This window comes from Lathamus discolor, chromosome 5, assembly GCF_037157495.1.
Source record: "Lathamus discolor isolate bLatDis1 chromosome 5, bLatDis1.hap1, whole genome shotgun sequence".
Taxonomy (NCBI): Eukaryota; Metazoa; Chordata; class Aves; order Psittaciformes; family Psittacidae; genus Lathamus; species Lathamus discolor.
Genome location: NC_088888.1, coordinates 79,862,740 through 79,877,902, shown reverse-complemented (window position 1 = coordinate 79,877,902; position 15,163 = coordinate 79,862,740). Strand labels below are relative to the sequence as shown.

At 38.7% G+C, this 15,163-nt stretch overlaps 1 protein-coding gene across 1 annotated transcript in view; it reads left to right on the top strand.

Annotated features, from left to right (window-relative positions):
- CD109 (CD109 molecule) overlaps positions 1 to 14,730 on the top strand; it is an 82,380-nt gene extending 67,650 nt beyond the window's left edge. Inside the window, exons 30-33 of the mRNA XM_065681417.1 lie at positions 328 to 464; positions 4,744 to 4,900; positions 5,313 to 5,415; positions 8,593 to 14,730. Coding sequence (XP_065537489.1) covers positions 328 to 464; positions 4,744 to 4,900; positions 5,313 to 5,415; positions 8,593 to 8,783 — 588 coding nt within the window. The 3' untranslated portion in view covers positions 8,784 to 14,730. The remainder of the gene's footprint in view (positions 1 to 327; positions 465 to 4,743; positions 4,901 to 5,312; positions 5,416 to 8,592) is intronic.
- The last annotated feature ends 433 nt before the right edge of the window (positions 14,731 to 15,163 follow it).

Here is a 15,163-nt window from a genome sequence, read left to right as displayed (position 1 = left end):
TTCTCATTTCACACTGTCAGGAAGTAGCTGCACACATTACAAACTATCAAACAAATATGGGGAAAGTTGCTGATTGTCCTAGAACTTCCTTGTGTTTGCCTCCATTGCATCCTGCTAAATGCATTGGTTCTGCTGCATTACAAAGTGTTCAGAAAGGATATTTCCTTCAGAGAATTCCTATGAGTCTCATGCATACAGCAGTCATACAAGGCTGCATATCCTTTCATGTGAGCACTTCTCTGGCATTATGCTGTTAGAAACTTAGTGTTTTAACCACACAGATTTGCTTTACACGTGTCATCTAATGTCTCTACTTGAAATCCACAGCTCAATGTTATTTACAACACAAAGCACACTGATCAGAGGCTCAGATCTGTCCAAAACCAAGAAGCCTTTGACTTGAATGTTAATGTAAAGGATGACAAAGATGATAAAAACCATTTGACCTTGAACGTGTGCACAAGGTAGGTAATTAAATTGGAGCATCTAATACACTTCTTTGTCTGTGCAGCTTCTAAGTTATTTAAAATGAGCTAACTTATCCATTTGTTTGCATGTGTTTTACTAGTGTATGGGATGTAAATGTATAACTAAAGACTAAAAAAATTACTTTGTAAAAATGGTTGTAGTTAAACTAAATAGGAATTCATTAGTACATAAATGGAGTGACAGATCTTTTGTGCAAAAATGTTGCTGGCCAGGTGGTATTTTTTTACTAGCATGCATAAAGATGGTGGTACATTAAATGTTTGAGGTATACGGAAGAGTCTGTGTGAAATACAAGAAAAAACTCAAAGGCTTCTGTGGTGCAAGTGTTTGTTAGCTATATGGAGAACCGTGGACAGACTTAAAAACTGAACCAGTGTCTTCCACATTCTAACTTCTAGTAGCAGACTGTGACAACTGCTCATTACTCTTACCTTTCATGAATGGAATGCTTCGCTTTCTATCTAGAAGTGAATACACTTTTTTATCATTATTATTATTTTTTAAAAAGAGAAGGAAGTTCTGATGTGCTGAAAACACCATGAAATAGAAGCGTTCTACCTTTGGTCATCTCTATTAATAAAATTTGCTCAGAACATTTTTAGCAGGAGTCAGAATCCATGTTTACATAATGATAAATTCAGCTGGGTTATTGTCTCATTGTCAGGTGTCTTTGTGGTCTTTCTTTTACCAATAAGTCTTATAGTTACGAATTTGGTAATATAGTACGTCAGCATCATTTTAGATTTGAAAGAGGTAATGTGTTTTCCGGCCAGGCTAATTCTGTTCTTTCTGTGGAATAAGTATGTGTGTGTATCTGAGATGACGTTAGTTGTTCAGTAAACATCTACTAAGAACTGAGCTGAGGCTGCTGAAGTGTCATCTCAGAGACCACAGAATAGCCACCACATGTTAGCTGGGTATAATTTGAATCAGATGAGAACAGGTGACATTGAGCAGTCATACTGCATATTCCTAGATCAGCCAGTCATTAAACCAGGTTGTTTTTTTGCTTTGATGCCTTACTTTTGCTTGCTGTGAAAGGACTTATATATGTATTTAAAAGAAATATATGAGGATGTTTGCTCTCTGGCAGTTTCTTCAGTATGCACTTTTTTGGTAGTTAAAGAGCACTGTGTATTTCACAGAAAACTGCATAGGACACTGTATCCACAGATATTTGTAATTTAGCTTCTATCTTTTATCTAGAAGGATCTTGAGATGACTACATTCTTTGTGTTTGGGATTCACCTGTTTGTGCATACTTCTTCTAGAAACACTGTTTTCTTCTTATGACATTCTTCTAATGCTTTTCTTGTAAATGGAAGATTTGCAAAGTACCACCTGGTCCACCATGATTACTCTTACATTCATTTCCTCCACATACTCTTTTTTGATATTTATTTAAACTTTAAATACTATTTTTATACTCTGCTCACACAAAGAAGCTGTGATTGGAGATGGAGCCTCTAGGTGACACCAACATACAAATAATCAGCTATAGTGAATATGATTTCAGTACAGAGAGGATTGATTGAATTTGGGAAGTAGCCAGCAGGCACAAAGGAAGAGCCCTGTTTTTGTGTTTCTGGTAACCAATTTAGTGACACAGATGGTAGGCAGGGACACTAGAATACATGAGAGCTCTTGAAATAGAATGGGGATGTTCCCTTAAAGATTTCTATGAAGTGTCAACAACTTTCCAAAGCCTAGCACAAACTTCTGACATGTAAAAGTCTTACATGGTGAGTCTAGGTTAAGTATTGGCTGGGCATTCTGATTTTCCTGACCTTTGGCTCAGGAATACATGCAGGAATGGTTCCATCTCTCTGGGAAGGCTTTAGGGTGATGATCTCTTAATTGCATAATGTTCAAAGGATAGGGGAAAATCTGGTGGCGTTATAGAACTTCCCCAGGAGAATATTTGAAACATTCAGATCCATCAACTCTTATTATGGAAAGTGGACTGGTATAAGTTCTAGCAAGTCTGTTTCTATTCTTTAGTCTGAGACTGTTTTCTTGGCTTGATAAATTAGTCATCCTCTTCTTTCTCTCCTCTCCTTCCCCCCCCCCCCCCATTGTGTATAATATATAGATCATCTGTATTAAATTCCTGAATTGGTTTAAGGTTGGTCTACTTACAATCTTTACAACGGTTGACAGAGCCTTGGGTGACATGGTTTAGTGTGAGGTGTCCCTGCCTGTGGTAGGGGGGGTCAGAATTAGATGATCTTAAGGTCCTTTCCAACCCTAACTATTCTATGATTCTGTGTGGCTTTCTGGTAGAGGAACCAAAGTAGGAATATAGAAAGACTGCTGAAATCTCAGTTTAGCCAGCTGTTGGCATACATGGCCAGGTAATGGAGGCTGTAGCTTTGCAATTTTTTTCTTTCTCTGATCTGCAGAACATGCCACTATCTTTCAGCCAGCTTGGTTCTGATTGGCCACGGTCATCTCAACTGAGTATCATTTATGATACTGGAACAGGTGATGTTTTGTTCAAATTAAACTGATTCTTGGTTATAGGAGCTAACTTACTATCTGGGAGGCAGATACCCAGGGCTGTCAGTTTCTTTTCTGGTCAGTCTTGTTGCCTGCATACTATTTCCAGGTATGGGAAACTGATTGCTGACAGTTCTACTCAACTGTCTTGTTTATGCTTTCTGCCTACACTAGCTTGGTGTTGTTTTCTCCTCTTTACATAATCTATGAGAGGGTCTCATACAAATCTCCTATTGATGAAGAACTGAAATGTAAAATTCAACTCAAAACATTCTCAGTTCTCTTCAGGTACAGGTTTCAAGTCTTCATTCTTGCATGGTGATTTTATGGTGATATTTTTTTTTTTTTGGTAACTTTTAAGAGACCATGGAGTTGAAGAGATAATACCAGGAGCCATCCCCAAGGCTATCTCTCTCTTCTTTGTTAAGGGAGGCAGATCCTTATAACTTCTAGGAATATTTTTTGACAGTATGAAGCTGGTTTGGTTACCTGTTGGTATTTTGGTAGCACCCCAGGCTGGCTAGACAGCTTGAGTATTTTCCTCCCCTCTTACTGGTAATTATGCAGAAATAATTACATCCAGTTCCAATTCAGTTATTTGTTTTCAATAGCAGCTACTTTGGCACAGCACATCGTGCAACAGATGGTTTCATTTGTTTCTAATCTCATGAGCCAACTGAAGTCAGCAGTTCTGCTGTATTTCTTTCAAAGTCATATCTGGGTTCAATCAGCCATGCTGCCAGGCTTAACAGCATTGCTTTGAAAGAAAGTCTTCACTTTTTTAAAACCATCTAGCTCTGCAAAGAAACAGTTTTATTGAATTACTTTCAACTACTGTCAGGCCTTCAAAATGAGAATTGGAGACACTTCTATTCTAGTATAACAATTATCATTTACCCTCCATGCCAAGGCAGGGAGAAACTCTTCTGCCACCTGCTTTATTTAAAGCAATACAATTGTTAGCAGGTCATTTAGGTATCATTTGTAGCACAGAACTCCATACATATATTTTGATAGTTTCGTTGTGCACCATAGTGTGTAAGACTTGCTTAGTGGAGCAAAGCATTTTAGTCCATCATCTGATTCTTACACTGGAAGAAGATGTAATAATAAGTATTATTTAGGAAAAAAGAAAGACCTCAACATCTTAAATCTTTTTCCAAAACTGGATGATAACGTGACTCTGAATTTTAAAACTGGAGCTTCGAGAAATAATATAATCATCATTTTGTCAATGGAACCATCAGTCTCTATGAAGGAAACATGAAAAGGTTTGGAAGATGTTTTTGGTGTGTACTTTTATCTCACCCTCCAAAAATGAATAAAAGCCAAACAATGCATCCATAGGAAGAAATATGTATATTTCAGTTCAAGAATTCCGAAGCGTTTTCTTAGTTACTTCTTTAGAAGGATATGTTTAGTTGTAGTATCTCCTGCATATTTGTGATATAAACCTGCACTTTTAGATGCCAGTGGAAAGCTCCTAGTGGTGTCAGTGTTGTCTCTCATTTATGTACTGTAGTTTTCTTAGTGTTAAACCTGCTTTTGCATATGTGATTGAAATTATCCAGCAGAATAATAGAGAAACCAATTATTACCTCTTTATTGTTAGAAATTTTCTTGTTGGCATTTTGTTCTATTTGTTTCTCAAGTATTCTTAAGCAGTATTGCTTCCATAGTTGGGATTTAATCATCAGTTTCTTTAGAGAGTGGTATACTGTATTCCTGCTTAAAATTTCTTTGTGTTTTGAAAAGGTACTTGGGTTCTGGCACAGCTCCCAGGAGTGGTATGGTCCTCATGGAGGTTGGCTTACTCAGTGGTTTCTCTGTGTCACCAGATTTCATTCCATTAGACAATACAGTTAAGAAGATGGAAAAGGACAATGGAAAAGTCAACCTATACTTAGACTCTGTAAGTTGAAAATAACAAAGAAATGTGTTTGTAGTGATGTTAATCTTGACTCTGCCATTGTTTGGTTTAAATTTGGAAAAACATTATGATTGTATTCTTTGGGGAAATCAATGTCTGCTATTCATATTGAATTAATAGCTCCACTGTTCTTTAGCAACACTGACTGGATAGGTACAAGTCAGTTATATTTGTAAGGGGTTTGTAGGTTAAGCCTCTTAAAAATCATATATATGACATTTCAAGGAGCCTGTAATGTGGCCAAAATAACTACAAATGAGATAAGCATCTTTATATGCGTCCTGAATCCAAGTCTTTAGAAATGAAGTGGACTGCTGTTGAGCTAGAAGTCCTTACCTCTTACATGAAACCACTATCACCAGGGTTCTCAGATGTTTCTCTTCTGTTCTTCTAGCTAAATGAAACACACGTTTGTGTGGATATTCCAGCTGTGAGAGACTTCAAAGTGGCAAATATCCAAGATGCTTCAGTGACTATAGTGGATTACTATGAACCTAGTAAGTGTCAATCATTCCAAATGGATGTTAGTGATTCAGAAGTTTAAAAGAAAGTTTCTGTTTGTGGAAATAAAACATATTTTAGGGAATAGTTATTATTTAACTGCAGCCTTTTTGGACACTGACATGCCAAATTTTCTCACAAATAGTAGTTTTTTCCCATATATATGTTTATTGTCATAATGGTTCGTTCCTCAGCTGGTGTGAATTGTCATAATTTAATTGTCAGCTGGTATAAATTGGCTACAGTCTGGCCCAGTGTGTTCCCAAAACTACCAAAATTAAGCAGGAACTTCACTGTGGTTCACTTACCAAGTTAATGATTATCTTTCAAGTAGCTTTTCCATCTGTTTCTTGTTTAAACTAAGAGTTCTTCACTGGAGAATATGCCAGTGTTTTGATTTCTAGAGTTATGTAGAAAGATGCATATGGGAAAAACAGTTTCAAAGTTTTTTGTTTTGGGTTGGGTTTCTTTTTTTTTTTTAATGTTTGTTTCTTTTTAGGTGTAGAGTGTGTTTTAGAGAAAAGCAGCAACGTACAAAGCTCTTGGGTAAAATGAAAGATTACAAGCTTCTGGAGAAGATATTAGAGAGGTTTTCCTTACTCCAGCCAGCTGAAACATTGTTAAGGATTTAGGCCTGATTTGGGATAAGGCTTAAAAAGGTTGTATAGGCAATTTTCTTCATGTTGGTTTGTTTTAGCACAAGACAAAAGACAACCAAATATGCTAGATGAAGATCACATTTACTTTGTGTAGGCTGAAATGTTTGTTCAATCACAGAATTTTAAACTAAAATAGAAAATCAGCAGAGGTAACTATACTGTCCATTAACCTAGAGCATGTTTTAAGGCATAGTGGCTTAACAAGTTAGAGCAATTTTTATTTGAGATAAATACATAACATTTCTGCGGCCAAAACAGATTTCTTCATACTTCAGTTCCAATGAGAAGAGCTCAGGACCTAGTCTTTTATAAGAGTGCTGTTGGATAGGCTAATATGTATTAAAAAGTCACATATAAATGCACATATGTAAATAGTTTCATTATGTTTAAATACATTTAGTACCCATAATTTCTCAATATTAATTTAAAGATACAAATGAATAGAATCATAGAATCATAGAACAGTTAGGGTTGGAAAGGACTTTAAGATCATCTAGTTCCAACCCCCCCTGCCATGGGCAGGGACACCTCACACTAAACCATGTCATCCAAGGCTCTCTCCAGCCTGGCCTTGAACACCGCCAGGGATGGAGCACTCACAACTTCCTTGGGCAACCCATTCCAGTGCCTCACTACCCTAACAGTAAAGAACTTCCTCCTTATATCCAATCTAAACTTCCCCTGTTTAAGTTTTAACCTGTTACCCCTTGTCCTGTCACTGCAGTCCTTGATGAAGAGTCCCTCTCCAGCATCCCTGTAGGCCCCCTTCAGATACTGGAAGGCTGCTATGAGGTCCCCACGCAGCCTTCTCTTCTCCAGGCTGAACAGCCCCAACTTTCTCAGTCTGTCTTCATCCGGGAGGTGCTCCAGTCCCCTGATCATCCTCGTGACCCTCCTCTGGACTTGTTCCAACAGTTCCAAGTCCTTTTTATGTTGAGGACACCAGAACTGTACACAGTATTCCAAGTGAGATCTCATGAAAGCAGATCACTCAGGAGGGCAGGATCACCTCCTTTGACCTGTTGGTCATGCTCCTTTGATGCAGCCCAGGATACGGTTGGCTTTCTGGGCTGCGAGCACACACTGCTGGCTCATGTTAAGTTTCTCATCGACCAGCACCCCCATGTCCTTCTCTGCGGGGCTGCTCTGAATTTCTTCTCTGCCCAACCTTAATATCCTTAAGGAATTAATATCCTTCAGGCCCAACCTAATATCCTTAAGGACTAAAATCTGTATGACATAATTAGTCATTAGCTGCAATAGAAAGCTTTGGCTTTAAGAAAAAGATTGCTTCAAATATTCCTTTACAAGGCACCATTCCTATTACAGTGTGTGTAGACATGTTATTGGTCAATAAATATACTCATGCCATGACTGAGTGCTTCTGAGAGATCTCCTTCCTATCTGATGCAGGAATATGCTTTTATTTGAATCTATTTCTTTTTCATTACTTTTGCAGTTGGCGACACAAGCTGCAGATGTATATTTTATGTTGTAGTGTCAGTTTGATTCATGAGTTAGGAGATGTCTGAGGAGTCCTTGTGCTCTGGCATTTACCAGAAAAGTTATGTCTTTGTGGCAGGTATTACAACTGGCATAGGTATAAAGAACTGGCTTGGATGCCAGTACAACAGTGCCTGCAAGGAGATCTGCCAGGATTAATATGCGCAGCTACTAAACACATTGAAATGACTGCTGCTTCTCTTACCTGATTTTGTTCAGAGCTAGTTGGGTGTCACTGTTGGGGAAACATTTTGGCTTGTAAAAGTACACTTTTTTTTTTTAATATCTTGAAAGGAAACTAAATATCATTTCAGTAAAAAAATACCAACGATAAAAAGAGAAATTGCAGTGTCCCTAGCTGAAATGAAAACCTTCAAACCAAAATTAAGCCCACTATGGGAATGAAATTGCAAAAGCTTGTTCTGTGAGCATTTACCATGCATTGATTTTTTTGACATAAATACAGCTTTCCAGGCTTCTAGACTGTTAGGCTGTGTCGCAACCCTTCAGGCAGTGGGGGAGCAAGACACAGGAGCAGGAGGATCTAGGTAAAGCTGGCAGTCCCGGATTCAGGAACCTAATGCTTCCAAAAATGATAGTGAGAGAAAGCTTCAGTTATGAGAGACCTATCTCTTAAATGTCATAGCCTGTAACCTGCCAGGTGAAGCATCTGATTTCCTTTGTCATGAGGTTGCTGTGCAAGTAGGGGAAAATTCCTTTTTAAAATGTTTGAGGTTTGTGAACAAATTGGGTCTAACAGCTGAGATTGAGTCTACGAAAGTGTGCCTTTCACTAGGCATTTGCGTGAATATATTGAGAATATTTTGATGTTTTGGGAGAAGAGCAAAGATTAATGCCTAGACTTAAACACCCACTCTGGGAATTATTTTGCAATGTATGATGAGGTCTGCATTAGGGTTTAGTGCATCTGTTAAAATGCTTGCTTTGTGAAGCTGATTTGTTCGTCAGTTCTGAGTTCATTAACTAATGTTAACTAACTTTTCTGAACAGGAAGAAGAGCGGTGAGAAGCTACAATTCAGAAGTAATGCAGAGTATAACCTTTTGTGACTTCTGTGAAAGCGATTGTAGTCTTTGCCACCGAGATAGTTCTGCAGCCTTGCTTCAGCACTCTTCATTGGACTCCTTGTTCTGTCTACTGTTTGTCCTTCATGTAAACTTGCTGTACAGCTGTGTGCTGTAAAAAGGAAACAGATTATGTTACACATCTAAGGTTTCCGTAAATTATCCAAAGAAAATTTTATGTTCAGATACCAGCCCATCTTTAGTGATTACAGTGACCAAACTCCTGCTGTCTTCAGGAAGAGCTGGGCTGGCCCATATAGTAAATTTCTGGCTGTGCCAGAAAACTTCGTTAAGTGTCTGCTGGAAAAACTTTCCAAGTGTTAGTTTCATACTGAAGTTATTTTCTGAAGAAGCACAGAATTACTGAGAAAGCAGTCTGAGAAAATACAAACCTAGCTCCATGCCTCCACTCCCTTTACCCCTGCTTTCCATTGTGCTTTTTTGTTTTTAGGGATGTATGTTAAGTTTACCATGCTTATCTGAAACACTGTTTGCTTCTCCGTTGGGTTGTTGGTAAGCAGGGTGCTGGGAGCTTAGTATCAGAGCTCACTTTGTTCTCTTCTGCAGACATGACACTTAACTTTGAATATTGAGTTTCACCATACGCTCTCATAGGGAATAATATGAAAAATAAAGGAAGCTGGCTTCACAGCAGACACAAGAGCCAAAAAGCGCTGCATTCATAAACTGCTGAATGCCCCAGATAATTATCAGTCTTTTTTTTATCATTACAGAGAAGCTGAGTGGATTTTTTACCAATTCATAAGCTGATCATGTTGGAAGATAAGGTCTCGGGATGTTCTCATGCATTTTACTCTGAAGGGCTTTTACTGTAAATGTATCAAAGATGGAGTCTATGTTTGAGACTTCATTTTTTCCAGGGTATTCAGAAACAAACCTAATTCTCTTTCCACGGGAAAATGCTGGTATCTGCCGGCATATATATGGCCAGCAGGATGAAGGTTGGTTGGATCCTTTTCTGATTTTTGAAAGTCTTCTAAAAACATCACTCTGGGGCATCATGTATGTCTTGAGTTCGCAGTGTCATCTTGTCAATGATTTAAGTGCTGTAACCCTGAACAGCTGTTTACTGCTGCCTATGTCATTTCGGCTGGTTGGCCCTGAATGCCATCTGTGCATGCAACTCCACTTGTTGGTTGGTGGAGAAGGCTTTTATGAGGCATGGGCTGCACACACATTCAGCCCAGCAAAAGAACTGACATGCTCGTTTAATTTTAAGCACAACCTTGTATGCTTTAGTGTTTTGCTGAAGTGGGGTGGATGAGGGTGCTGGTGAAGAGCAGTGGGCACTTCTACACCCAAACTGGCTTTTTGCACATGGGGAGAATTACAGGTCTCTGTAAATATGGAAATATAGGAGTTTGGAGCTTTTCTCCTGAGTGAGTGCATGAATATCTTTCCTGTCTGGCAGTTCCTTCTGGAAAACTGCCTATGATAGCTAATGCTTACTTCTTTTTGACAAGGAAACCAAGCTGATAACATTCCTAGTTACTAAAATGAAGTTAATAGCTGTCATGCCAACTAACAGGTAGAAATTTTAAGGCTAATTATTCCCTTTCTTTCCTACCATTTTGAGACGGAGTGTGTATGTGTGCACATGTAATAATATGGCAATCACTTTTCTTGAGCATTTTCTAATTTTTATCTACATTTTGCTACCACTTAAAATGTATATTTTTGTATTTTATGCTCATCTATACTTTTTTTCACAAAGGAAATTAGTGCATGGTAGTATGGGAGAGGCCTGAAGTTCCTGAACTGAGTGCCTTCTAATACCGAGGTATAGGTTTTTAACTGCAAAACTAGTTTAAGTGGGGTTATTTGTTTTACTTTAGCTGTATTTAGAATTTAAAATGTTTTTCACAAACATGAGGTTCTGTTCTGACTCTCTGGCAGAGCTTAGGCCTGGTTCTTTATAGTCAACTTACGCTTTTTACTTGTATTTGATGCACTTTTGGTCTAGTCCCTTGAATAGTTGATTAACATGAGTGCCTTAACATGAGTGCCTGTGCTGTTCTGACCCACATGAAGTAATACTATACTTAGTGAAATCCAAAGCACTCCTTAGTCAACACGATGCAGGATCTGACCTCTCTGTAAGTCATGGCCTTGGTTACATACGTCCAGAGCAAATAGAAACTAAGATACAAACTGAAACAAATGTTTGTGTTTCAAATCCTTTGCTCATATATGGGAGCATAGATTGAATTGTGCCAAGTGTGAGATCTGGAAAACACTATAAGCTGGCATGTATTGTGCTCTGGGTTTGATTTCTTGGTGACCTACAAAAGCAGGTCTGTTGCCTTTGGGCACCTTGACATGTTTGCCTTCATTTAATATAACTTCAAGAACCCAGAGCTAACATACTTTTGTTTTTTACTATACGTAAAGCTTCTCAAAGAGACATTAATACCTGATTAATGTTGGGATGAAAAGGCTTATTTTCTAGACAAGATGTACTGGAGATAAACTGCTCCTTTGCAGTAGACAGTAGGGATAAACTAGTTTTATTTTGCAGGCAGTCCCAGCTTCCTGAATATCTTTCAGAAAAGTGGATTTAAACTGCTCAGCCTAATTTCAGACAGAGCAGCTTTTATTAGTATTCCCCTACATCTGTTTTTGAGACAAACCACAGATGTTTTTAAATGATTTTCGGCTGCCTCACACGTGCTACTGAGAAGCATCAGTCATAATGCACCATGTCATGTAAATTGTTGGAGTCAGTGAGCAAATATCCTCTTTTATTTTACCTTTTTCTATAAAGCAGGCATATTATTACAGACATCAAAAATCTGCCTCTGTACCAAGCTATTTCTAAGGAACAGTTCTACATTGTATGACTTTAAATAAATGCTTACACCAGGTGGCCTTTCACATTCCTATACTGATGCCTTCAGTAATTTTGCAGTTGTGGCTAGTGCTTCGAATGGGTTGCAGAGGACAAATATTGTATTGTGTGTTGGCAGCGAATAGAAGTGAGGAAAGGGAATATGGCTTATTTTGTTTCCTCATCATTATATAGGAATCTTTAGAGAAAAGCTCAGCATATATATTTTTCTCCTTGCTCTGTAAAGTTTATTTTTGATGTTAGAGAGGCCATGCTCCCACTGAAGTTACTAGAAAATCTGTTAGCAGAAATTATGTACGAATTTGTTAGGAGCAAGGTCTTCAAGGAGCTTTAAGGAGTGGTGCTAAAAGCAGTCAGGAAAAGTGATAGAGCCTTCATGTTGAGTTGCCTAAACATTTCTGTGGTTGCTGTTTCTTTGAAATTTGAGTATGCTCTGTTGCACCCCGTGCCCCTATCATCCACATGCTGTCAATGCACACGGTCTGCACAGTGCCATTAATATGTTGTTAAATCAGTAAGAAATAGTCATTTATTTATATCGTATATTATGAGACCTCACCTGGATTATTGTGGACAGTTCTGGTGTCCTTAACATAAAAAGGACTTGGAACTGTTGGAACAAGTCCAGAGGAGGGTCACGAGGATGATCAGGGGACTGGAGCACCTCCCGTATGAAGACAGGCTGAGGAATTTGGGGCTGTTCAGCCTGCAGAAAAGAAGGCTGCGTGGAGACCTCATAGCAGCCTTCCAGTATCTGAAGGGGGCCTACAGGGATGCTGGAGAGGGGCTCTTCATTAGGGACTGTAGTGATAGGACAAGGGGTAATCAGTTAAAACTTAAACAGGGGAAGTTTAGATTAGATATAAGGAAGAAGTTCTTTACTGTTAGGGTGGTGAGGCACTGGAATGGGTTGCCCAAGGAAGTTGTGAATGCTCCATCCTGGCGGTGTTCAAGGCCAGGCTGGAGAGAGCCTTGGGTGACGTGGTTTAGTGTGAGGTGTCCCTGCCCACGGCAGGGGGGATTGGAACTAAGATGATCTTAAGGTGCTTTCCAACCCTAACTATTCTATGATTCTTTGATCCTAAGATGCAAAAATGCTATTGGACTCAGTTTCCTTAAGTCTATAAACTAGACCCAAAACAGTTTTATAAGCTCCAGGTTCAGCACTTGTACCTTTTTTACTAGGTACAACCTGATTATAGAGCTCTGGCCTTCAACTGGGTCAAAGGCTTTCCTGAGAAGGGTTTATATGGGGACAGACTGCATGCAGACATCCGCCACAAACGGATTTCTTCTGCTTTTACTTTGCTGTTATTCATAAGGTACCTTACATATCACTTTTTAGCTAGTTTGATGCAAAGACTGTTTTGCATTCATGTATAGACATAAGAAAGACATCTTTCATGATGAGGGTGGTGAAACACCAGAACACATTGCCCAGAGCAGCAGTGGCTGCTCCGTTTCTGGAGACATTCAAGGCCAGGTTGGACTTGCAGCCTGATCTGGTGGAAGATGTCCCAGCTCATGGCAGGAGGGTTGGACTAGATGACATTTGAAGGTCCCTTCCAACCCAAACTGTTCTATGATTCTGTGATTTTATGATTTAGCATTGAGTTTAAAACAAAACCATAATGGATTTTGAAGGATCTCCCCCCAGCTTCTGCATTTGCTGCTATCCATGATCTTAGAGGTTTTTTCCACAGGTTTCACTGTGGGGGTCATCTAGAAACCTTCCATACAAAATGCTGTTGTACAGAATAGGGGATGAGTGCTGCCTAACAGGTTTACAGCACTTCGGAGCCTGCATGCTGGGCCAGCTCGATGGCTGATTGGGTTCCTAGAGTGACACTGGCATTCTCCCAAGTACTTCACAAGCAGGAGCTTGTGGGTTGTGCACATCAGTGGCGTGTGGTGAAAGGGGGAAGTGGCCACACTAGTGCAGGAGAAACAGAAGAGCCAAGGTCCTATTTGGTTTAAGCAGATTCGTGTAGAAAGCATATGTATATACGTAGGCTCCAATCTACTACATTGCCATTAAAAACATACAAGATTTTCACAAAGTGCCCAAACTAACAACATTGTGTGACGTTCTGTTTTTCAGGATGTTGGGAAAAATTTCTATACGTGTTTGGAAAACAGCTGGTGCCCAATGGCATTGATGTTCTATCTCAAGCACTGAGTAATTTTAATTCTAATGGGCAATAATATTTCTGTTACAGCCTTTCTTCTACTATAAATCTTTATTCAGTGAACCATCTTCATGGGTTTAGTCCTCTAAATATGTAGAAAATTTTGGAATTAAATGTTTTCACTAGTAATTTATCCATAAAATATAACAGCAGTTCAGTGATCTGGTCTTTTGAGTTTTATTAGTTTCTCCTTTTCCCCATGTCAAAATATTCGACTGCAGTGTTATTTCTTATTCTGTTTATTGTATTTTTGTGTGCCTCTTGGAAATATCATTGCACTAATGCTATTCTATGCAATAAAGTCTGACAGTGTGCTGTATTACATCAAACCAGTGATTTTTCTTTTTTTCCAATAGATAACTCATTATTTTCAGATGTGAGTGAGCATTGATTGCTTATGTGCTGCATTTGAGTCACCAGAACCCCAGTGTTAAGAATTCTCCTTAATTTCAGATCATACATTTTGTTTCTGTATTTTCAGTGATTATCCGAAAACTTCATTGGCCTTATGATGATCTTACGATGTCATACTATTAATTGATACTTTTGTTGTGGTGTTTAGTAATGTTAGGTTGGGTGGGATACTAATATGAAGAAGAAAATATAAAAAACACTGGCTCAAAGGAAGCATCGTATAAGCAGGTGTAATGTACCGTACATTACCTATTTTACTGTCTATTGTGTCTCTCCTTTTCCATGTCAGGCCTCAAGCAATTTGAACTAAAGTTCTTGGCTGCATTGAAATGTTATCATATACTCATTTTGATCTAGTTGAGGATAATCATACGCATTTCCACTTTTGATAAAATCAGAAATGGTAGAAAAATAATGCTTTTATGAGCTGTTTTGAGGAAACAGAGGTGAACTAACATGTCAGCTATACAAGTTTCTTCTGCCTTTTCAAGAAATAAAACAAATGTTAAGGAACTAAACTGTTTCACAGGATTTTGGAAGATTGTCATTGATTTATTTTTCTTCCAATAAAGTTTGCAGTAGCTGTTTTTGAATTCTGTTAAAGATGTTTTTTATTAATGTATGTCTAGTATTTGCTTGTTTAACAATACAGCTACCTGTGGTAAATCACAGTTTCTGTAGACTGTTGACAGCTGCCCACCCTCAGCACATTTTAGAGACTCCTCATCTGTGTTTCAAAGCTCATAATCTGAAGTGGTTGCAGTGGTGGTTTCCATCATCAGACTGCTGACCATCACCCTGCAGATCATTGTCTGGGACTTTCAGAACTGGGGGTCTCCTCATTTTAGAAGCATACTGTTTTATTCAGCATGAAGTTATTGGAAGCTTTGCTGTTATCTTTAACAGAAGTAGCATAAATAGTCCTATGTGATGAACTCACTTCAGGTAGGCCCCTTGTGTTCATGGAGAACTTCGGGACCTGTGCTGTTTCTGTGAACAGGAGCAAACCTTTCAGATACAGAGCCT